General features: G+C 31.8%; 1 protein-coding gene across 12 annotated transcripts in view; it reads right to left on the bottom strand.

The window, feature by feature from the left end:
* Nucleotides 1–26,899, bottom strand: part of Usp15 (ubiquitin specific peptidase 15) — a 132,392-nt gene that overhangs the window by 49,500 nt on the left and 55,993 nt on the right. For 5 of the 12 annotated variants that reach the window (XM_020174968.2, XM_020174979.1, XM_020174977.2 and 2 more), the window contains 2 exons: nucleotides 15,345–15,431; nucleotides 8,979–9,123 (listed from right to left, as the gene is read on the bottom strand). In XM_020174968.2, coding sequence (XP_020030557.1) covers nucleotides 8,979–9,123; nucleotides 15,345–15,431 — 232 coding nt within the window. Of the gene's footprint in view, nucleotides 1–4,533; nucleotides 4,639–8,978; nucleotides 9,124–15,344; nucleotides 15,432–16,946; nucleotides 17,040–25,651; nucleotides 26,202–26,899 lie in introns of those variants that run through there. The other 7 variants (XR_002213037.2, XM_074083803.1, XM_074083804.1 and 4 more) reach the window with 7 other exon arrangements.

Here is a 26,899-nt window from a genome sequence, read left to right as displayed (position 1 = left end):
AAATACCATTTATAATAGCCAAAAGCTATACTTATTTTTCCAGCCTAGGCCTCTGATCTATGCTGACATGAATATCTATCTACCTATGAGCCATCTGCATGGATATTTCATACACACCACAAAACAAACATATCTAAAATTAATTCATAATCTGCTTCCCACCCAAATGTGGTCCTCCTACTGTGTCTCTCCTTCCACCCAGGTAATGATGCTATAGTAATGACTAAAACAAAGTCCCTCCATTCATGCAGCTTAAATTTGTATACATACATGTATGTGCAGGGGGAGTATAGATGTATGTGTTTGTGTTTGTTGGGAGTAGGAGGAAACAAACAAAAAAGCCAAATATAAATAGTATGTCAGTTGGACATGAATGCTGTACAGAATGTAGGAAGAGCAATTACTTTTATAAAGTAACTGGGTAAGGATCTCATTACTATTAGAGACTTAACAAAGTGAGAATTGGCAAAGAAGTAACATTTGGAGGAAGACCATCACAGACATAGGAAGCTTCAAGTTCAGAGACTTTGAAGCAGAAACATTTTTGGCATGGTGAGGAAGTCAGTTAGGATGAAGTGAAGTGAGCTTGATGGAAAAGTAGTAGGAAATAAGATATCAGGGACTAGGTTATACAGGGCCTTATATTGTTTTAAGGATTTTGTATTTTGTTGAATGAAATGAAAAGGCATTTAGTATTAAAGGCAAAGAGTAAATGCCTTAAGTCTGAAAAGAATCTCTCTGGCTGTTCTTGTAAGGAGAGACAGCAGGAGTCAAGGGCTGAAGCAAAGAAATCAGCTAAAAAATAACTGCAATAACCTAGATGAGATGATGGCAGCCTAGAACTTTCAATATCTTTGTAACACATTAAAATCCAGATTCTCTTAGGACTTGGCTTTTGCCTACTTCTTCAAAGTGATCTTGCCCCTCCCCCCACTCCATTTCATTCACTGTTCCACAGGTTACTCTATTAGTTCCTCAAACTTGTGCACGTTAGGGGCTTTGCACAACATTTTTTGCTCTAACTTCAACTCACACCTGCCTACCTCATGTCCACTCATCATAGCTCAAATATAAACATGACACCCAGTATAAATTAGGTATTCTCTGGATTTCTGTTACTTATTCATGGTACTGCATTCTTCCACTTCATAACACATACTACAATCTATGGTTGATTTAATGTTGATCTCCCCTTACTAGACTGTAAATTCCATAGAAATGAAAACTGCCTTACTCATCATAATTAGTGCGTATCAAAGTGAAAGACACTTAGTAAGCCCTCAATATTTACTGAGTACTGAGTGACATCATAGATGTATCTTACCTAAAAATTTACCCAGTGTGATTACCTTTAATATTCTGAAGATAATGCTCTGAATAACTTCTGGTTTTGAAAATTAACTATCATCAAAGGAGGAAAAAAATCCACCAGTGACATCAGGAGAATGAAGAAATTACAAGAGGAGTGCTTTAATTATTTTGAATACTCTTACCATTAAATACATAAGCATATTTATAAATAACCTCCAAAGAAAGTGAATGGCATGACAAAACAAAACAATACATCATGAATTATAGGAAAGATTTATTTGGTATAAATATAAAACATTTTTACTGGCTATACAACAAGGTAAAATACTGAATGTCACTGAACTTTGCACGCTATGATTAAAACAGTAAATTTTGTTATGTATATTTTACCACAACAAAATGAAACATATTTAAAGAAATTTCCTACCAGTTGATTTTGAAAAAATCCCTCATATCAGAATGTTCTGAATAACAATAATTAACAAATTTAGTAACTTTTATCTCAGTAACTGGTAAGATACTGTGCCTCAATTTCCTTTTAGTGAAGTAGGGCTACACAGGCCCGAACTCACAGACCTCTGTGAAGAAAAAATTAAGAAATCAAAAATGATGTGGAAAAACAACCTGCACTATGCAAAGAAGGATGCTGTTATTATTAGAGGCTGCAAGCTCAATACCAGGCTTTTAATTTTTTAATATGGATTTATTTGAGACCTAGTAATTTATTTTAGATTAGACATTGGTTTCAGTAACCAACTCAATGACCTTCTTTTCCAACCCCAAATGGTATAATTCATAAATCATGGTAAGGAAGTAACTGATAATATGAGTAACTGGTTTCTATGTATATTGAACTACATTGAACTGAAGCATCCATTACTGTCAACATTACAATGGCACTCAGAAAATTGATCATGTGTAAAAAAGCACCATCACAAAACTATTTCTACTTACAAACTAAAAATAAAAAGAAAATGGTCTCAAGATCAGAAATATTACAAGAAAAAAATCCAATAGATAAGGGCCATTTAGTAAGCATAATCTTAATTGGTTAGATTTATTTCTTTTAAATCGGCAAAAGATAAAATAAGTCCCTAAAAAGGACTTCATAAGGCTTTCATTCTTTCAAGAGTCTATCAGTCAAATATTCTATATTTTCTAGTGACTGTTAATACCAATTATTAATAATAATATTATAATAATAATAATCTAGAAATCTAGAAAACACTATTTTTTTAATAATAATCTAGAAATCTAGAAAACACTATTTTTTTTTTTTTTTTTTTTTTTGCAGTACTGGGGTTTGAAATCAGGGCTTCATGTCTGCAAGACTGTGCTTCACTGCTTGAGCCACACCTCTAGCCCCTGAAACACTTTAGAATCTTCCAATCAAAAAAGTATTGAATGATGTTAGTATATATTTAACTTTATTAAAATAATTATTAAAAGTAGTACAAGATATTTCAATCTAATTATATTATTGCTGTTATATAATTATATAATTGCTGTTATAAGATGTGATAACTGCAATACTCCTAACAAGTAAACAGTCGTCCCTCAATATCTGTGGAATACCATTTTATATAAATCCCTTATATAAAATGGTGAAGTATTTGCATGTAACCCAAGCAATCACCTTGTATACTTTAAATCATCTCTAGATTACTTACACTAATGCAATTCAAATTCTAGGTGTTGTACTATATTGTTTAGGAAATAATGACAAGAAAGAAGCCCATATATGTTAAGTAAAGATGCAAATTTTTTGAATATTTTCTATTTGCAGTTGGCTGAATCCATGGATATGGAACCCATGGATACAAAGGGCTGACTGTATTAACAAATTGTATTCATCATTTTGGCCAGAGAAATGCAAAACCATTTTACATTTTAGAATCAAATCAATTATTTATAACTTGTTAAGATAACCTACTTCTCATACATCATTTTACTATTACAGAATATGCGAGAGAAAAAGACTCAAAAAGTCTGTATCAATTAAAAAATAAAAACTTTAGTCTTAGAGAAATTTGCTTATTAACTGGGAACATGAACAGCAGATAAACTGGATTTATTTTCCCCTCTCAACTGAGATTAAGAATGGCATTTTTTTATGACAAGAAAGCACTAATTGCCAAGTCATACACCCAAGGCATTCTTGTAGAGATACTATTTCTCTCTCTAGTTGTGAACACTAAATTCTTACAGAACTGTACTATGTATACTCTTATCTAAAATAATCTGTCTGAGAATGCAGGTTCTCCTTCCTAACCCAATCTCCTTTTCTAAAAGGAAGGGATAATTCTCCCTTACTCTAGTCTAATCAAGGGAAAAGTAAAAACACTGATATCCATGTTGAGAAAGTAAATGGCTCTACTGCAAGTAAAGTTGTTTCCTTTTTATATTTTTGCATTTCTCAAAATGGAAAGAAGATTTGAGTTGTCATTTCATAGATTATTAAACATATTTTTGATGACAGTTTGCTGTCCAAGTTTTGGCACATAATGAGGAAAAATTCAAATAACTGAGCTGAATATTCTGGGTTAGACTAAACACCAGTCCTGGCAAGTAGTTTGAATTGAGAGTTAGCCACATTTTCAAATTATCAGAACAAGTTATTTTCTTTAAGATCCTAAAGTACTGTTTTAAATTGTCTTATGTCTCAGGGTAAAGTTTTGCTTTTCTTTTTTGGTGGAAACTGTATTTACTTAAATATAATGCTGACAGTTTGAGTAAAATTAAAATGCTTCCTGTTAAACTGGGCTTCTAAGAATCTGTGTTCCAATAAATGAAAAAAGCTCTCAAGGTAAGAGCAGGATAGTGATGTTATATTGAATCACATTCAAAGGTATGAAGTAATGTAACCCAGAAACGAAAGCTTCAGGAATGATTTTTGTGCTGTTTTAGAATGTAATGAAAATATGGTTTCTTTAAAGAATGTTATTTCTGAGTAGCATTACTCATTCTCTTAAATTAAGTCTTAAAAAACCTTCAAACTTTCCACTTAACATTCTTTTGAATTTAATGAATAATTTTTTCTTAATTCAACAGAACATAGAAAAGAAGTTGACTTTAAAAAATGCTTGGAATCTCAACTCATTTTATATTCTATGACAAAATAATGAACAAGTCCTAATTAGTATCATTTTTTTCATGACTACCTAAAATCTATTTAAGGAGCCCTTTATGTCCAAGTAAAGAGTTTGAAAACAACCATCTTACGCTGCGCTGCTTTTCCAGTGGACAAGACCACATCACTCCCCTGCTTCAAATCCATCTGAAGAGTTGCTTCTTCCAGGAAGCCAATCATGAGCCTCCTAGGTAGGCCTTGACAATGAAAAAGACAAGGGTTGGAGTGCTCCTGAATCTACTGAACTAATGCTAATTAAAATTACCTCCAATAATGCAAATTTTAAAAGGGACATTCTCTAAATGGAATAATAGTTTAAGGGCACTAGGAAACTATTTTGTTATATTATTTATACCATCAGGACACAGAAGTGTCAGGACACAGAACCTCAGAAGTTGAGGCCTTCAGATAATCTGAATTTAGGAATCCCACATTTCAAAGTACTCTATACAAACTGAATTTATATAAACAGTTGTAGTTTAGTATATCCCTTATCTGTCATTTGCCTAAGGAGAGCTATATTAGCACAGTTCAGACAGGGAGCAGATGATAAAAACCATGATTACAACAACACTAAATGAAAAAGAAAGAACATTCAATTTTTTTCTTCTTTATCCACTACCAAAGTGGAATAATGCTTGTAGGAAAGGAGAACAAATACAGGGCCTATGAAAGACAGAATCTTTCCAGAGTCACTCTGTTTAACCCTCTGAATAAATCTTATGGACTTATCAACTCACTTAATATGGACGATTCCTAAGGTAGGAGTATTGTTATCTTCTCAGCATTTAATGAGAAAAATGAGTTGTGGAAATAACTCATCTAGGATAACATAGTTAATAAGTAATCCAGGTAATATTACTCTTAATTTATAGTTAAATTAAGATCATGCTCTTAATTTATAGTTAGTTTTTTATGTGTGTGTGTGTATTTTAAGCCAGACTTTGGGTTTGAAAGTGTTTCTCAGAGTTCTGGGATTCCATGAGAATATTGTGGGGTCCGTAAGTAAAGAGCAAATGAAGTTCTGAGAACTTCACCCAATCAAAGCAATTTTACTACTCCTTCTCCCAAAGTACTGGGGATATAATTAAATTTTTTAAAATAGTAATTAAAGAAAGGTTTTGATACAAAACCCCCAAAAAACTGAAAAATCACATCTAGGCTATAATTTCCAAAAATATTTCATGGATATTTGGCTAGCATTAAATACATATTAACTTAATTAAATTATATGGCAGTACTTTATTCACTAGAAAAAGTTAATATTCATACCATTACAACAGAGAAAATCCTGAGTATCAATATAATTAAATAATAATGTTAAATCACATTTAGCAATTTAACTGGATACTATGTAGTTTTTAATTATGGTGATCGAAAGATTTTACTATCTCAAGGCTACTGAAGAGTTAAGCACAATTTATTCTTATGAAAAAAAGGTATGCTTTTCATACACACATTTTTTTGTACATGTATCACTAATTATATGACCTGATATATTAAAATGACACTCACACATTTTTTAGGATCACTGAATTACTGGAAGAGATTTCCTTAAAATTCACTGTCAGTAGAAATGTATTTTTGGAAGCTCACAAATTGCCTTTGATTTTAAAGAAATTATAAGGAAATTTGAAAAAAAAGCATAATTGAGGAAATGGTATCTGAAAAAAAATTTCAAAAATCTATTTAATTAGTTATCTATTTTTTTTTCATCTGGGGACCTATGAATTTCACAAATATTTATGAAACAGGCATAAAGGCTACTGCTTTTAAAGGTTATTTCCTTCCTTGTTTTTTTCTTTTGACGGGATTGGGGTTTGAACTCAGGACTTCACACTTGCAAAGTAGGCACTGTTACCACTTGAGCCACGCCTCCTGTCCATTTTGCTCTGGTTATTTTGGAGATGGGATTTCATGAACTATTTGCCTGGTTTGGCCTCAAACATGATCCTCCTGATATCAGCCTTCCAAGTAGCTAGGATTGCCCAGCTGGCTATTTCCTTCTTACAGTAAAACTTTAGCTTGGGAGCTGACATCTGAATCAATTAGTAATCATTGAAATTTTAAGAAAATAAAACTAAAGTCCTAGCTTTGCTAATTCTGGATTTGTATTTAAAAGGCAAATGCAACAAAAATAAAACCTCATTTTTTTACTTCTCTAACTTTTCTGGAAAAATTGTTTTAGTATACTTTCCAAATAAATTAGGACACAGACATGAAATAATATCCACTGCTTAAAATACTCATTGCTGAAATTTTCATCAAAAAAAATCTTATTACTTCCACTATAAAATTACAATCCATTACCCTTGTGGCTATGTCTCAGTTTAAATGGAATACAAGATGGTAAAAGACAGTGTCAATAATCAATTTATCAATTTATTGTAATAAAATGGCTTTGAAGCAAAAATGAAAAGAGTTTTTTTTTTATACTTTAAACATTACATACAAGAAAGCTAAGCAAATGTCAAGTATAGCTCAACATAGCAGGTTAGGAAATTTAATTTTAATACCCATTTTTTTAGAAACTGGGGTTAATCATACAGAAACAATACTAAACAGACTATATCAAAAGCTAAGAAATCAGAATGCTATACTGCCTTTGAAGGAATTTAATCTGAATGTCATCCGGAACTTCCCATGAATGATTAGCCTGAACACTAACTCTTATTGTCTTTTGACTGACTCCAATTTCTAACACCTACGTTGTTAAAATATTTTCTTAATGTTTAGGAGAAAGCACCAAAATCAATTTTCTATGTTAGGATATTAAAATGAAATAAAAAATAAATTAACATCAAACCTGTAGAATTAAAGAAATTTTGGAAGAGCAGTATGTAAAAATCACAGGATTTGGTGATTCAAGGACAGAGTTTTCTAGTACTGGTTCAACCACTGTTTATATAGAACATTTTCCAGATAAGGTACTATGAGAATTTTTAGCAATCAGGGATGGCAGTCCAACAGCTAGCTATCCATACCAAATTATAACTTTCCTGTCCCATCCCTATATCTGAAAACCCAGCACCTATTATTTTATTATCTAAAGAGCTATCAGGGTAAGAATACACTTTAGCTTGCTCTCTTCAGATGAGTTTCCCTTCTCTCCCTTCAGAAAAATAAAGTAAAAAGTTAAATTATCTTGTTTAGCATTAGGATTCTAGAAAAATAATTTGGAATAAAGTAAAATGTAAAGTGAACATACATTAAAGTATGAAGAACAGTAAAGAAGCTTTAAGGGAAGATCTTGTCAACTGATACAGCATATGTTATTATGTGAGTGGCTCAACTGTGAACTAAGAAATCAGAAATTCAGTAATTATGTACCTGAACCCTCAGCTTAAGAAAGGTTGCCTAACCTAGGAGTTAGGACAGGTAAATTTTATTTGGCCAAGAATCCTATAAGAAGACAACTGCTAATCTAGGAGACATAGATTCACGACAGTGTACAAAAATATTCACTTATAATACTGGATGGTAAAGAGTCATCCTTTCTCACTCCGAAAGACATGTAATAATGTTCTCACCAATCCATACTCTGCAATTAATCTCTATCTTTGGAGGTTGCCTCCTGTGTATAGGAAATTCAATATTAAAATATATTTAGAGAACAAAAAAGTCAGATTTAGAACAATTCAGAATTCACAAAAAAGACCAAAAAATACCCAAAAGGTAAGGAAAAGGTAAGGAAAAGGAAAAAAAGAGGAAAGGTGGTTAAAAAGAGTAATATAGATGGGGTAAATTTGATCAAAGTACATTATATGCATGTTCATAAATAACACAATGAAACCCCTTTGTAGAATTAATTTATGCTAATAAAAATTTTGAAAAAGAACAGTCTACTGTTATTTTGGGCTTTTATAAACACAGAACTTTATCTGAACAAAGGAAACAAAACAACCAGGTCTAATTTTATACACAGTGACAGTACTATTAAAATACCTATAGCTTTCATTACTTCAGAATCAAAGACATAAATACTTAAGAAGTTGGAAGAGGTTATAAACCAGAGCAGAAAGAAAAGGGAGCTCCATGGAGAGAAACAGAGGAAAGGGCAATGATCTCATAAGCCTCAAAGTAAAAGATCTTAAAGGGGAAGTGATTAGTTAAAACATATATAGAAAAGGTCACACATTTTTCCTGTTTTTAATCTTAATTTCCCACTAATGTTAAAAAAAAAAAAAGGCAACACATTCTACTGAATAAAGAAGAGGTATCACTAACTCTTACTTTCTTCTTAGGAAACCTAAGTTTTGCTTAGAATTACATTTCTGTGTGAAGTGAAATTTAATCTAGTCTGCAGTAAGATAATTAACCATGTTGGATAATTAAGGAACATGGTACTATTTCTCATTATACTACTGATGTATTGATATTGGATACTGAGTCAAATGCATATGCCTAAAACTACCATGAAAATAAAACCTCCCAAAACACATTAAAGTATTTGTGTACTGACATGAAAAAACAAAATCTATTCTTGTATTAATGATTTCCATACAGAACGAGTTTCACTTTGTTTGGAAAGACCTACCTGAATAGCTGAGTTCATGAAACACGTATTTCCCAAATTACTTAGGCCACAGAGACCTGGCTGTTCATTGTTTCGTCCAGGTTCTGAATAATCATAGTTCTTATAAGCAGTGTATGATGGGAGACAATAATTTGAGTTTTTCACACTGGAAGAAAAAAATATTTATCAAAATGCAGCCACTTATATAACAACAGAGTATAGAAATTTAAGCCTATGAGATGGGTGGTTAATTATGAAATTTCTTTTTTAAAATACTGAACTCAGGTACTTTTTAAGTCATTATTCTCAAAGCAAGTAATTCCCTTAATTAAGGAACTCCTATCCATTCAACAAAATCAATAGACCATATAGCACACCAACCAATACAAACCACTATTATATCTTTCTACCCTTGATTAACTGGAGCAGCATCATAGCTTGCTCCATTCTTCATTGGTCCATCAAATTTAAAGCAATCAGGTTTTACACACCACGTGCAGCAATAAATCATTTCATTTATGTCCCTTTTGTATCCTGCTACTGTAACAGAGTGAGAGCAGTAGAAATAGGCAGCCTTAGGCTTTAGCTACAGGTGAGAGCAGAGAGCTCCAAGGCCACTATGACACCACTGTTCTGATGCACTAAAGATTCTATTTATAGTTTCTATGCTAGGCCAGCAATATCTACTATTCAAATGCATAAAAAATCCTGTGATCAGAAATGCAAAAATGATTTTAAGCAAGTATATCTCAGTATTACTTGCCTTTTGCTTTTGTCATTTGTTAGAACAATGCAGTTTATTTAACTAGATAAATATAAATTCATGATATTTCCTAATAACAGTATAATGAGTGTTAACTTTAAAAACTCTACAATCTAAAATGTAGAAAATTAGGATAACTTTAGAAAGAATTAAGAAGTCATTAAGTTATATGATCCTTCTTCTCTTTACAAATAATAAAAAATAATTTGGTGGAAAAGGATGAATCCATCCTTAATTTAACATACTAGCTATCTTATAAAATACTTATGATGGATATTTTAGATACTATTCAAAACACATGCTTTCAGTCACTTTTTTATTCATTAGAACAATCTAAATGACAGAAGAGCAAAAGACAATATAGATAAAAAAGAATTTTACAAATAAACATGATGAATCAGTAACTCCAATAATCTCAATTGTTCACAATTTATTCCTGGTATTATTTTAAAATAATTTTTCTTATAATTTCAATTTTATATTCTATATGTACATTAAGTTAAAATGAACTATATTACTGCCTACACACACACACACACAAACAGGCTTAACACAAAATAAGACTAAATCAGCCCACAATTACACAAAATGTTAGACCATTAACATTTTTGCATTTTTTCAGAACTATTTCTTCTTCCACAAACAAAACAGACAAATTTCTGACTCTCACAAAATACAATCTATCCTAAGATTAAAGAAAAACATTGGGGCCCAAAGAACTGCAACCGTAATCAATTGAAATTCAGAACTTCTAAACTTGAAGCTGTCTGCTTTAAAGTTTTTATTTTTTAAAGTGTAAAGCAGAAAAATAGTACTGAACCATCTTTTTAAAAAGATCACTACCCTTGTTATTCATATTTTACAGTCTCGTTATTCATTTTTAGTCCTAGTAGCTAACCAATTGCAAAGCACCTACTGGCAATTCAATGTTATGTTCATCCATGATTGAGTATTAAACCTAACACAGCAAAAGCTGAAATCCTATCTCCCCAAATCCTATTTTTTTTTTACTACAATTAGCAGTGCTAAAAACCAGATCTTCTATGTTAAAAATATGTAAGGCCTGCATTTCCTATACACTCTACATATTACAGAGAAGAAAATATATATTCTGGCTGTGAAATTACAGTAAAATTTAAGTAGCACAGAGAAAGTATGCTCTAATTCATGCTTATGCTATGCTTACACACACACACTCACACACTCTCTCTCTCTCTCTCTCTTTAAAAAAGCACTTCACATGCTTACTCCAAATGTAGATATTTAGGCACCCGTCCTCCCCCACAGATAACACAAATGGATGGCACCATGATGAGCCAGTTGAGAAATGAACAAAAATTTATTTGCTAAAGTTTTCTTTTTGAAAATCCACATCTTTAAGGGTATCTTTAACAGGGTTAAGTATAAAGCTCACACAAAGACTGATAGTCTAGATGGTTAATGATGATAATAAAAACCAATAAATTTTAAATATTTTATTTACTTTTTGGTGGAACTGAGGTTTGAATTCAGAGCCTTGTGCTCTACCACTTGATCCACACCTCCAGCCCTTTTTGCCACCCCTCTTTTTTCTTTCAGAGAGAGCCTTGAGCTTTTGCCCAGGGATGGCCTCAGACCTCGATCCTCCTACCTTCACCTCCCACATAGCTGGGATTACAGGCATGTACCACCATGCCTGGTCCCAAAATACTTTGATACTATCATTACTGGTAATTTATAAACCACATGTTAGGTACACTTTAAGTTATATATTAAAGTTTGTCATGGAAAATATAAAAACTTGCAGTTGTTCTTATACTTCTACAAATACATGGAAACCAGAATGATGGAGGGGAGAATTCAACTATGATATATTGTAAGAATTTTTGTAAATGTCACACTGTACCTTCAGCACAATAATAAAAACCAACTTCTATTACCATTCATGACTGTCTGCCAATTTTTTCTAAAGCTCTTAAGCTAATCTCCATCTTTTAAACTTATTCTATTTTGCAAAAATAAATTTAACAGAAATACTAACAGAGCATTTAATACTGTACTAGATTAATGCTATAAGTCTACTTTTTAAATGAATTTTAAAAATTCATTTTTAAAATTTTTCTGTAAATTTTAATCTTATTTTTGTATTAAAATTTCAAATGGACTTTTCAGTTAATATTGACATGCGACATCACTGTATTTTGATATGATAATAATTTGACCCTCATAACTGTAATTATACTTGCTTTGTAGTTAATGAAACAATACTTTCAGCTAAGCAACTTAACAAGAGCCAGATGGCTACCTCTGGTCCTCTCCAAAATCCATAGTTCCTGATCACAGCTTCATCTCACAGTGGGAATCATTTGAAAGAGATGATGTGGACTGCCAAAGTCCAGACAATAAATACATTCAAAATATTTTTTTAATGACAGCATTAGTAACATATCAATGCAAATGTAGCAAGAAAAACGCAGGCAAGAACACTACGACTAGAGAAAGAATTTGGAAGATATTAAAAATTTATATAAATTTAGGAAAAAATATTCTATGGACTAAGAAGTAAAATTATTACATGTAAATGAACTATAGCAAAAGATTCTTCACAATATTAGTCTTTAATAAAATCTTTTTAAGTACAAATGAATAACTCCAAGTATACTTTACTATGTTTATAAAAGTAATGCTATATCAGAAATGAAATTTTTCTTAGTAACATATTAGTGTCGAATGTTTCAACATAACTGAATTTGTAATTATGTTTCATGCAAACTTGTTATAACCACTGATTTTAACATATTTATATTTGTAGACTATTTACATATACATGAAGTTTCAAAAAATCACCAATTAAATATACTTTTAATGAAACTATGCTATTTCCATCTGAAGTCTTAAGTTATTACTTATTTCTACAAGTAGAATGAATTCAAGAAATAGTTTTATGTAAAATAACTGTTTAGATAAACATGACACTTATAAGAATTTTAAGGTAAAAACAAAAAAAATCCCTTATACTTTATGAGTACTGAAATTTTGTTACTAAGAAAGTAATTCATACTTAAAATTTATTTTTTAAGCTTAGGATGATGACAGTATGGCAGTAACAAGTAGGTATTTATCATTAAAATTCCTTAATATGAAAGGTTCTTTTCATGTTTAAATTATACACAGCTAAAAATATTATCTAGTCATAGAGCTGAATCATTAAACCTGCTCTAAAACTTAAGAAAAACCTCCAATTCTTTTCAATAGTTTCTATAGTCAGAAGTTTTGAGATTAGATTGCACAACTTTATTTTTATTTTGGGAGGGAGAAAATAAGACAAAAGTAGAAATATACCAGACCACATATACTATGGTAACCTGGTCAAAGTATAATCTATATTCAATATAAACAATATAAGCAAATTATAATCTGTATTCATTAAAAACAATGTTAAAAATCTCTTAGAAGAATAACTAAATAAATGTAATACCAGTAAATGAATTATTTTATAGTAATGGGAGGCATCTGAAATTGGAAGAACACAAGTAATATTTTATCTCCCACAAAAAAATTACTTTTGATGAATTAAAAGATATACGACACAAATGGAATTATAGCATATTTCTTTTCACTCTGTTTTGTCTGTGGATATAGATTTTTAAATAGAAGAGAAAATATTCTTAACTCTGGATATTCATACTATCCTCACTATTTCATTATTACACTACAGTGTAATATTTAAATACAAGTGTATAATTAAAGGCATGAATGATTTAAATCTACTTGATTCATATTAGCATACTCTATTCTAGAAAAGTTGTACTAATACTCCAACCACTCAAAGAAAATTCTTATAAGAATGGATACTGTTGTTTATTTTTTCCATAATGCTTGACATATGGGGAAGTGGATGAAGTTTTTTATGGTTTTAATTTATAAAATTCTAATTAGTGGTGAATTTGAACTCTTAAAATATTTATCTTATATTTACTCCTTCATTTTTATCGTGGTTGTATCATTTGTCCAGTTTTCTAATTATTATAAAAAACTTCTCACAGACTTTTATGAACTTGGTATTTATCCTTTTAAAAAAATCTCTTGAGGTAAGCATTGTTTTCCATTTATTTGCCTTTTTTCAAATACATGATAATTATCTTGGATTGGAAATTCTACGAAGAAATTGTCAACAGTGATCACATTTTATGGATATTTCCTTGACAATCTGCTCATTCTTTATTCTAGACTGAATGTTTTCTGATTACTTTATTTTATTTTCATTTTTCTTTTATTATTCATATGTGCATACAAGGATTGGTTCATTTCTCCCCACTGCCCCCACCCCCTCCCTTACCTCCCACTCCGCCCCCTCCCTCTCCCCCCCCAATACCCAGCAGAAACTATTTTGCCCTTATTTCTAATCTTGTTGTAGAGAGAGTATAAGCAATAATAGGAAGGAACAAGAGTTTTTGCTGGTTGAGATAAGGATAGCTATCCAGGGCATTGACTCACATTGATTTCCTGTGCGTGGGTGTTACCTTTTAGGTTAATTCTTTTTGATCTAACCTTCTATTATATAAAAGCTCTACTTCTGGATTATCTGATTCCATTGATCAGTAGGTGTAGCTTTAGGCAATATTATGCTATTTAAATTTTTATATCTTTATAATATGCTGTGGATATTTTGTAGAACTAATCCTCTCTCGTTATGTTAAAATTATGTTAGCTATGGTTATCTACTTATAATCCAGATGTATGCTGTATGTAGAATCATTTTCAAGTTCCTCCCCGAAAGACATGTATTTTAAAGGGAAATTAAACCTAAAATTTAATAAGTTGCTATTTAAGATTACCTCATGAATTGCTTTAGTCTTTTTTAATTCACAAATTGGAATAATCAGATGCCATTTCTGAACCAAACAAGTGCAAATACTCAGCTATCTAAACTGTTTACTTAATACATAACCACAATGTACATATCCATAAAATAAAAAGAGAATCATCTCTGGATCAGAGTTCTTCACATAAATTGACTGGGCTAATTCCATGTAATAAAGCATTTTGTTTTTTTTGCTTTTCCTTCTAAAACAAACATGTCAATTTTCAAGGTAATATACCTATAGATGTTATAGTAAAACCCAAGTGACTTTCAACCTTTTTTATTAATAATAATACAACACATACATCTACAAATTCCACGATTCTAAATTTCACTTTTTGTGGGACCAGGAAATTGTATTTCTAAAACTTCTTAAGAAAACTGTCTTTTTTACAAACATAAAAATTTGTATGTACCGTCCAATTGCAAGTTTCTGATAGCCACTTTATTCTAAGTAGTTACATATCTAGTTCCAAAATGATACCCAAAGTTTGTATTAGTCCTACAAACTTAAGTCCTTACAAATTCCTATGTGTATTTCAATAATTAAGTGTTTAGAATATAAAATTCTGGATGTGCTTTATTTCTTCCAGCAAACTCTGTATTAAATGAAGAGGTAGTTTATAAACTGTGCTTTCTTTCTTATTAAGTTACTCATGGAAGAACTGAATTTATTTGAATGCATTAAGACTTTTATCCTAAATTTTAGATACAAGAGATTTTTTTGCAACCATAATAGGGTGATCAAGTAAACAAAGAGTTTTTAAGATTCAGTGCTTACTTTCTGTTGTTGATGTTGTTATAATTATTTGACAGAGATGAAGGAGAGATCTTTGGTAAAGTTGAAAAATTGGATGCACCTGGGGACCTTTAAAAATATGAAAATGTTAAATTAGATAAAAAATGAAAAATTCTGAAATTAATTATGATATAAAGAAAAACTAACAGATGACAATGTAGTAAATGAATGCTGGAAAAACAGATTAATGAACAAAATCACTATATAGCCTATGGTTTTTAAATTTCCAATGTATTCTCCTTTTAAAATATAATTGTACAAAAGGGGTCTATTTTCAAATAAAATTTATCAAACATACAACTTGCTATTATTCCTGTAAGTCTACTAACTCAATAAACTCACTTATAAGTTAAGGCAACAATTATCATTTTATAATCAATTTTCATAAATTAATGGAATGAAGATAATTCCATTTTCTCAGAAGGTACTATGACAATTCTAATTATATACAATATTGACAGAGAGCTCAGAGAACTTTACCATTATAAAAATTTAGGGCAATGGGGATAGCAAAAGAGAATTTCAAATATAAGTCCAGGAAGTAATGTTTGGCTTTTAAAACTACCTCTGGAAAAATTGCAAAGGCATAAATCTGACTATTTTAATATATATCTCACTAATTCAGAATCCTTTTTAGAGAAATCTCTATTACTATTGGCTTTTAATAAATAAATATACCTTAAAGGTATGATTTACAATCAACAAATCTATTGTATAGAAATGATTTAAGTACTTAAAGGTCTCTGAAAGATTCAATATTCTTTGTTATTTTGTACACAATTTTAATTTACTAGGCAACATGTAGCCAGGCGGCTACAAAAGCCAGTAAGGGACTTATTATAAATTCTACATTAGTGAGGTCCAAAGTGACTAGTTTTTAGAAATTATTTTATTTCCTCTGCTCAAGTGCTAATGAACAATGAAATAGCTGATGGTCAGGAAAGTATAATCTGTGCACTGTACTTTTAGGTAATTTGGATTTTATACATACATATATATTATATATATATATATAAATGCATTATACACAGTGCATTACACAGAACAAAAGGTGTATAATAGCATTTCGTAAATATAAGAAATATTCAACTTTTGAAGTTTTATATATTTTTCTTAGTAAAAAATGCCTTTCTTTTTGAAGAAGGTTCTTCTAGCTAATGAGGACTTTACGGCTAGGATGGATTACATAGCTGAGACTTCTATTTAGGTGTCTTTCTGACATAATCCCTTAACAAGATATTATTTTACCATTCTAAGCTAAAACACAAAATACAATCAACAAACTTTTAATAGAAAATAATGTGGAGAATACATTTTAGAAGTAGTTTTAATAATACTAATATTCTCAGGTAATATTTTCTAATAGTAATAGAAATAAGAGAAATATCTTGGCATTTTGGGGTCCACATTAAGAATTTTTGACTAGGGAGAAAAATCTAAAGCAATTAGACTGCATAATAATGAATTAAGGATGTTAACTTTACAAATGTGATTCAATATAACTTCTCAGGAACACATTTATAAACTGAAATGTTCCCTTCCACCTTACTTATACTAAAAATTATGGAAATAAAGATATATTACTTCATCTAATAAAGAAGCTGAGGTACATATAGATGTGTGTGCTTATTCTTTTTCTGCCCATCTGTGGCTTTTACTATTCATTAGCAGTTCTACCTGTAATTGTATTAGAAAGAAAACAGAATGAAGTATCAATGAGTTAGTTTGTATTTTGATAGTAATTTCTATAAATTCATTCAAATACTCAAACATTTATATAAAGATTACTATATGCCTTGCTCTTGGTAAGTACTGGGAAAACAGTACAGCTCCTGAAGTCAAATAGCTCACAATATAATAGGGAAAACGATACATAAACAAAATAGCTATAAAGCAATATTTTAATATAAACTTTTGCAGTTGTGACACTACATGATTTGAAAATTATGTATAGTTAGAGGGTATTCAAAGTTGAAAGAATAGCACATGCAAATGTATGGGATGTGTTTAGGAAATCAGCAGTTAGTCCAGGTTGTTTGAAAGAGTAGGAAGTATATAGTGGCAGAAACAGAAGTCAGTAAAGAAGCATGATAATAAGAAGCCTTTTATGTTCTATGAAGGAATGTGGACTTTATCCAACAACGCTAGGACATGTTAAAAAATTTTAAGAGTATCAACAAAATCAGATTAATATTCTAGCAAGAAAATTCTTGAAAAAGAGACTGAAGATTGGGAGGTCAGGAGATTATAGAGATAACAAAGGTGAGAATTAAAGGCTGAATTTAAAAAAGTGGAGTGGGGCAAGCACAACACTTCTTCAATATTTAGAAGGCAGTTCTCAAGTGTAGTCCATGGATCCTGGGGGTCTCTAAGACTTTTCATAGTGTCTATAAGGTTAAAATTACTTTCATAATAATACCAACATGTTATTTAAATGTTACTTGACAGCTATTATTGGGTGGGCATTTGTAGTAATAGTACAAAAGCAATGGTAGATAAAACTCTGGCACATTAACAAGAATTATAGCAATGCCAGTATCACCGTATTCTTTACCACTTCACCATAGGAAATAGTTTCACAGTAGAAAACAAAATTTTTTCATGTTGAAACAATAAAAATTACTGATTTCATTAAATTTTGAGTTTTTAAAAAAATATCTAACAAACTGGGAAGCTTGCACAAAGCACATGTGCTACACACTGAAATACAATGGCTATCATAAATAGAAGTTCCTGTAATTATTCAAATTGTAAGTGTAACTAGTCATTCTTTTCATAGTACCACTTTTTCTATTCTTATAAACAAGAACAACTGCTGTGGTTACTGAGACTTGGCTATCTAACAGACATTTTCTCACAAATGAATAAAGGAAACCTACTACTAGAAAAACAACTGAAAAGTATGTATCACCAATGACAATATTTGAGCTTTCAAGCAAAAATTAGAATTTTAATAAAGCTGACTTGCCTACCATGGAGCTGGTAGTTTCCCAAAATTTTTTCTCATAAAACTATGACAATTTAAAAAATGTGACTGAAGAAAAGTTGTATAATGAAATTATTGAAATTTGGAAGGTCTGCATAACTAAGTGAATTAGTATTTTTCAATTGATTACATAGTTACATATGGAAGATTGTAATATAGTATAAAAAGTTTGATATGGTTTCAGATTCGGTATTGCAATAAACCTTTAAGATTTACACCACTGGTTAAGTTTTGATGTAGTATTGATTATCTGAAAATATCCATACTTTTTCAACTACCTTATCTATATGCTCGAATTTTGTTCATGTACTTTATCCAACAATGTATCACAATAAATTACATGCAAAAACACACATGACAATTTAGCTGTCTTCTATTCGGCCAGAGATTAAATAAAAATATTAATTAATTCAATTAATTTATTATAAAATATTTATATTGCAAAAATATAAAATGTTATTCTCAGTAAAGCTTTTTTTGTGTTTTGGAAAAGAGTTGACTTTTCCAAAAATGTCATCTATGTCAAAATATAATGGTCATTGTTACTTAGGAATATCTTTAAAATTATTTTAATTTCTAATATGAGATTAGACAGCTTCTTGGATGTGACTCTGAATGAGAAGAGTTAGAGTAACAATAGAAAGACTATATTACAAAGACAGAAAGAGCATACGGAATAGTGTCAGGACATCTGAAAAGCACAGAGAAACTGAAAGGCAACACAAAGAAAAGCGGGATACAGTCTGGGAACTAAGGTTTTCTGTGTGTGTAGGTATGCCAGGCAAACATGATGACAACAGATTGGCAGACTTTGCCACAGGATAAACCCACATTTTCCCCAAGCTTAAAATCCAGAGTGGGGGATTCAGTGTGACAATGACTCCTCATGTATGGCAGGACAGCATTAGAAAAGAAAAGCATATTGACACTTTCCATACATTGGAGAGCTATAGTCAGGTGACATCTTGTTTAAGACTGAGCTTCTCTAGGGGACTTGAAAACAGAAAACAATCGCAGCTCAGAAAGTCTGACACCCTGCCAGTATCTGGATAGGAGATGAACATGAGAGGGGATCACGGATAGAGGAAGGTCTGAGTAGACTCACTGAGAAGTTCAAGCAACAGGGAGCTCAGTGATGTGGCCTCTCATCTATAACAAGGATAAAACCAGGAAACAGCTCTGGGCCTGTTGGCAAACTGCCCAGCCTCTGAGCTCTGCCTCCAAGTTCAGTGTGGTTTGCTGCTGGGTTTGACTGAGAGATCTGAGCCCAGACCCCCATAGATCACTGCATTTCCCCATTATCCTACCTCCCACTGGGTGGTTAATTACTGGGGATGGTCTGAGGGCACTAAGATAGGTTGACAGAGTGCCAGGATTCTCCAGTTCTTCCCTTTCAATGAACAACTCAGTGCTCAGTTGCCAGTCTGATTTATTTGGAGGACACTCCAAGGCTTGGATGACTGTTCCCCCTTTGTGTGGGGGGGGTTATGAATGGGGTGTGTGATGGAAACAGCAAAGCTCCTTGTGGTCAAGCAGCTCCAAGAAGAGAAGCTTTTAAAATGAATTCAGCCCTGCAAACTGACGACTGACCTCTGGAACACCCTTAAAAGACCAAACCAATGAATAATGAGAATAGAAGGAGAAGAGGCACAAGGCAAAAACAGAAAACAAATTCAATAAAGTAATAGGAGAAATTTTCCTGAATGTTGAAAAAGAAATGGTCATGCAGGGACAGGAGGCTTTTAGAACACTAAATACACAAGATTTTAATATGGAACAAAGAAAGAATATTGAAAGCTGCAAGAGAGTAGTGCTAAGTCACATATAAAGGCAAACTCATTAGAATAACCAGATTTCTCAACAAAACCCTCAAAGCAAGGAGGGCATGGACAGGTATATTTCAAACCTTGAAAGAAAATAATTGCCATCTTACATTACTGTACCCATGAAGCTAGCCTTAATAATCGAAGGAGAAATAAAATGATAATGGAAAACCTGAAGGAATTCAAATAAATCAGCACTGCAGAAGATATTTAAAGGAATCCTATATACAGAAGAAGATAAAGACAACCGTGAGAATATGGGAAAGAAAAAAAAACTGACTAAATGAGTAGAAAAGCAAATGAGGATTAGGATAGAATCAAACACTAAAAAATAACAATATGAGAGGAATTGGTACATAATTGGTCTTAATTCTCTAATTAAAGACACAGACTGGTAGACTAGACTAAAAAACAAGACCTAACTGTTGCCTAAAGAAATGCACATTACAGGGTTAAGTGAAAGGATGGAAAATGGTATCCCAAAGCAAGCAGCATATCTGGCAAAACATATTTCCAATCAAAACTGGTCAAAAAAGAAAACATCAAAAGCATATAAAACTGTAACTATACATGCACTGAACATTGGTGCACCCAATTTTATAAAACAAATAGTCCTGGACATAAAAATCACAGGTATACCCTAATACAAAAATGGTGAGTGACTTCAATATATCACTCCCATTAATAAATAGATCATCCAAGTCCCCCCCTGAAAAGAAAGAAAACTTCAGTATTAAACAATACAGGAGAGGGTGATGGAGCATGCATATGATTAAAGTATATTATTTGCATCTATGAAAATAGGACAATAAAACCCATGAAAAAGAAAAGGGGGTTGAGTAGATTAATAAAGAGAAATGGGGTGAATATGATTAAAGTACATTACATGCATGATATATGGAAATCTCATGAGACCCCTTTATTTAATATATGATAATAAAAAATACATGATACTATAGATCAAATAGACTCAACAGACATCTACAGAATATTCCATTCAACAATCAGTGAATACAACACAGGCTTCTCAGCAGCCTATGGAACTTTCTCCAAACAGATTATATTTTAGGACATAAAGCAAGTCTTAACAAATATAAGAAAATTGAAATAACTTCTTATAGTTTACCATATTATAGTGGAAAGCTAGAAATCAACAGCAGGACAAACTACAAAAAAATTCCAAACACATGGAGCTGAACAATATAGTAATGATCAGTGGTTCACTGAACAAATAAGGAGAGAAATTTAAAAAATTCCTAGAAGCAAATGAAAATGAAAACTCAACATTCCAGAACTTCTGGAATAAATAGAAAGCAGTTCTATTAGGAAAGTTTATAGGTACTTGCATCTACATTTAAAAATCAGAGAGTCTCAAATATATAACCTAATGATGCACCTCAAGGACTTTAGAAAAGCAAAAACAAGTCAATCTCAAAGTTAACCAAAGGAAAGAAATGATAAAAGATCAAAGCTGAAATGAACAAAATGCAAAGTAAAAGAATACAAAAGATCAATGAAACAAAGTTTGTTCTTTGAAAGAATAAATTGACCAAAGAAAGAACCAAATTAATAAAACCTAACAAACCAAAGAAAGAACAAAATTAATAAAATTACAGATGAAAAAAGTGACATTACAGCAGATATCACTAAAATCTAGAAGCAAATTAGGGGATATTTTGAAAACTTAAATTCTGATAAACTAGAAAATCTGAAAAACATGGATAGATTTCTCAACACGTGACCTAACAAAACTGAACCAAGAAGATAATAAACAGATCGATAACAAACAATTTGACTGATACACTAATAAAAAAGTCTCCCAAGGAAGAAAAGCCCAGGACCAGATAGATTCACTGCTGAATTCTACCAAACCTTTAAAGAAGAACTGATAACAATGTGCTTCTAACTATTCCACAAAATACAAAGGGAAGTTAGTATTCCCCTTTACTGAAGCTGGATAAGGACACAACAAAAGAGGAAAAGTATTGGCCAAATTCCTTGATGAATACATACACAAAAATCCTCAATAAAATATTTGCAAACCAAATTCAACAACACATTAAAAAGATCTTACATCATGATCAAATTGACTTGATACAGGAATGCAAGGATGGTTCAGCCTACAGAAATTTATGAATGTAATACAGCACATAAACAAAACAACAAGAATCACATAATCATATCAACAGATGCAGAAAAATTCTTTCATAAAATCCAGTATCTCTTCATGATAAAAGCTCTGAAGAAACTAGGTATAGAAGGTTCATACCTCAACACAATAAAGGCTATATATTGTATATGACAGATCTATAGGCAACATCACACTGAATGAGGAAAAACTGAAAACATTTTCTAAAAAATCAGGAATGAAACAAGCATGGCCAGTATCTCCACTTGTATTCAATATAGTACTTGAATTCTTAACCCAAGCAATTAAAGCAAGACAAAGAAGAAGTCAAATTCTCTGTTTGCAGATGATATCCTATATTTAAGAGACCCTAATGACTATATTAGAAGATTCAGATCTGATATACATTTTTAGCAAAGTCACAGCAAAATCATCATACAAAAAAAAGTTGGGTTTCTATACAATAACCATGAACTTGTTGAAAAAGAAGTTAGGAAAACTATCCCATTTACAATATCCTCAGAAAACAAAGAAAGAAATAACAGCAAAAACCTAACCGAGGTATAAAGTTAAGCAAAGATATTAAAGACCTCTACAATGAAAAGTATAATGCTCTGAAGAAAGCAACTGTAGAAAACATTAGAAGATGGAAAAATCTTGAATATTCATGGGTCAGCAGAATTACTATTGTTAAAATGGCCTTATTACCAAAAGTGATTTCAATGTAATCTCCACAAAATTCTGATGATATTCTTCATTGGAAATAAAAATCCTAAAGTTTATACAGAAACATAAAAGATCCTGAACAGCCAAAGTAATCCTGAACAAAAAAAGCAATGCTAGAGGTACTATAATACCTGACTTATAACTCTACTACAGATCATAATAGCAAAAATACCATGGTACTGGCACAAAAACAGACACACAGGTAAACAGAAGATTAAGAAATAAGCCCAAGCGGGTACTGCAATCTGATTCTTGACAAAGGTGCCAAAAACATACATCGGAAAAAAGACAGCCTCTTTATCAAGTTGTGCTGGGAAAACTGGATAACCACATGTAGAAGACTGAAACTAGATCCCTATCTCTCACCCAAAAATCATCTAAAAATGGATCAAGGACCATAACATAAGAACCAAAACTTTGAAAGTACTAGAGGAAAGCACAGGGAAAACACTTCAAAGATATAGGTATAGGCAAGGACTTTCTGAACAGAACTCTTAACAGCTCAGAAAAAGGATAGGAAGAGAGAAACTGGATTGTATCAAACTTAAAAACCTCCTCACAGCAAAAGAAACAACAGTGAACAGACAGCACACAGAATGGGAGAAAATCTTTGCCTGATATTCATATGACAGGGAATTAAGGTACAGAACACATAAAGAACGCAAAAAGTTAAACACCAAAAATAATAAATTATCCTATGAATAAATGGGCAAAGGAACTGAACATTTTACAAATGAGTAAGTAGAAATGGCCAATAAATCCTTAAAAAATATCCAACATCTTTAGCCATTAGGAAAATGCACTTCACCCCAGTCGGAATGGCTATCATTAAGAAAACAAATAACAATAAATCCTGATAAGGATGCAAGGAGAAAAAGGACCCCTTATTCCATGCTGGTAGGACTGTAAATTAGTGTAGCCACTATGGAAATCAGTATGGTGTTTTCTCAAAAAAATTAAAAAACAGAACTCCCATATGATCCAGCTATACTACTTCTGGATACATAACTCAAAAAAAAAAAAATCAGCTTCCTACAGAGATATTTGAATGTTTAGTGCAGCACTATCCACAATAGCAAATTATGGAATTAGCCTAAATGCCCATAATGGATGAGTGGATAAAGAAAATGTGTGTGTATATATATATATGTATATGCATACACATATATACATACATATACACACAACAGAGTTTTACTCAGCCTCCAAGAATGAAATTGTCATTTGTTGGAAAATGTAGGGAAATGGAGATTGTTATGTTAACTGAAACAAGCAGGTTCCACAAAGACAAGTATTGCATGTTTTATCTCATTTGTGGAAGTTAGGGGAAAATAAAACAAAATGTCACTAAAGTAAAAGAGGAACTACTAGGAAAGTAGAAGGGGAAAAAGTAAGAAGATGGGGAGAATAAGCAACAGTTGTAGAGGAAGTAAATATGATCAAAGCACATTATGAAATTGTCATGATAAACCCCTTACTGCGTACAATTTAATATATACCAAGAAAAATGTTGTAATAATGATAAACACTGATAAACAGAAGTTCTTTGGATCATTAGTAAGTTTTAAGAATGTAAAGTGGTACTGAGAGCAAATGTTTGATGAAAACCTGAAGTTTAGGATTTAGAATCTGGAAGACTTGCTGACTAATTAGATGAGAGAAATGAAGTTGAAGGAGGAGGTCAGGATGGCTGAGATGGTACCTGAAATAGGGAATGGAAGAAATGGATACAGTTTAGATTGAGGGGATAGAGGATGGAGTAAAAACATTTTGTTCAATCCAACATAGCACATCTTACATGACACTTAAGAAAAATCTGGAATTCAGAAGAGAGTCACAGGTTAGAAACACAGATGTTGTATTTGTGTTAGTTTGCATTGTGGGACAGGATCTGAATAGAATGTATCTTCCGATTTTGAGCACTCACTATTGAATGAAAGAAAGTCTTCACATAAATCTCTGGATTATCAGTGCATTTAAAGTATGAGAGAAGCTGCTGCATATAGTCAGTGAACCTACACAATGCATCCTATCAGGGAGAGCCTTTCACAAAGATTACAATGGGAATGATCTTTACAGCTGTGTACCACCCATTCAACCAAAAGTGGTGATCCTGAAGAAGAGAACAGACACAGGATTGGTCAGAGGTGAGAACTGTCCTTGAAACAAAAGGTAGCATCATGACTCAAACACAGAGAACTTCTTTAGGAGATAGCTATCAAAAAAGTATGAAGGAGAAATCAATTTGGAAAAAGAATCAACAAAGACTTTATAAAATCAGGAATAGGCAATAAGGAAACATGTAACCTTTTAGAAGAAGCTCAATGTCTAAGGGTGAATTAAAAAAAAGGCATTTAGTGGAAGGTAATGGTTTCTGTTTTTATTTAAAAAAAAATTTTTTTTGTGGGACTGTGGTTTGAACTCAGGGCTCTGCACTTGCAAAGCAGGCATTCTTCTGCTTGATCCATACCTCCAGTCCATTTTGCTCTGGTTATTTTGGAGATGAGGGTCTCCTAAACTATTTGTCCAGGCTGGTCTAGAATGGTAATACTCTGGATCTTAGACTTCCAAGGTGTGAGCCAATGGTGCCTAGTTTTTAAAATATGGAATAGATTTATGTTCATAGGAAGATAACAGAGAAGAAACAAAAAATTAAGCTAGTGTGTACTATATGTGTACGAAAGAGTGGGTGAGAGATAAAACAGGTCCTGTCCAGGTGTGGGTACCAGTTGGAGGGAGGAGGGAAGATAAAGAGGGTAAAGGATGGTGGTACGGGTGAACTTGAAGTATGATAACAACTTTAAAATGCTGTTATATAATTACTGACAAATGACTACAGATCATTCATCTATTCTGATTCCAACTCCTGACCTAGATTATACATAGCCCACCCCTGCTAAAATTTGTAGAGCCAATGTCAGGTTATTTAGGGGTTAAGTAGTCAGCCTATAGATGAAAACCAGGGCCCGTTAGCTTTCTATGATATGATTTGGCAATAACAGTGTTCATTCTCTAGTGGCATTCTAGTGAGGAGAGAAGAAATATTTGGATATTGACTGGATATCAAGTCACTTACCTAGTATTAAGCGAATTTTGGGCAGTTTAGGCTAGGTGTAATGTAACACAGTGATTCATCTCTCACAACAAGATAGAAAAAGGTAGGACATCAACTTAGCCTAAGTGGTTTAGAGAAAATTAAAATTTAGTCCTGAAAATTTTATGTTTATAGTAACCGTATTCCCTTAAGTCCAATGTTTCAACTAAAAGCATGCAATTCAAGGCTAAGCTCAGATTCTAACTTCAACAGAAAAAACACAGCTTTTCTTGGTAAGTTAACTAAATAATTAACATAATATCTTAATATTGTATTAGGGAGTAACTAAAATACAGAGAAGTTCAAATGCTGATATAAAGTATTTATAATATAAAAGATTCCACTTCTTTAAAAAAATGAAATGGCAGTCATTTCTTCAGTTATTATGAATCTCAGCATCAAATCTGTAACCCAAATCTTATAGAAAATCTGGAACATATACAAATCTTCACATATCCAGTATCAGTAACTAGCTTTAAAAATTAACATACTACCATCTTGATTTGTAATCCTCTCTGCCTCTTTTCTTCCTTCTTCTCCCCTTTTTGGACTAGTTTAAAAAAAAGTTCTAGACTCCTGTAATTTTACTTGCAAAGACTATAAACAGATAAGGGATCTTTTGTTTTAATTATTACAATACCATTATGAATACTGATCTAACATCTATTTTGTGTTCAATGTTTTCCAGTTACCTCAAATGTACCATTTTCCTTCTACTTGGTTAGTTTGAATCAAGATTCAAAACCAGTTCATACATATGCACATCAATTTTAATATCTA

The sequence above is a fragment of the Castor canadensis genome, chromosome 8, assembly GCF_047511655.1.
Source record: "Castor canadensis chromosome 8, mCasCan1.hap1v2, whole genome shotgun sequence".
Classification (NCBI taxonomy): Eukaryota; Metazoa; Chordata; class Mammalia; order Rodentia; family Castoridae; genus Castor; species Castor canadensis.
Note: the sequence above shows the minus strand (reverse complement) of the source record. Positions and strands in the feature narration are given on the sequence as shown.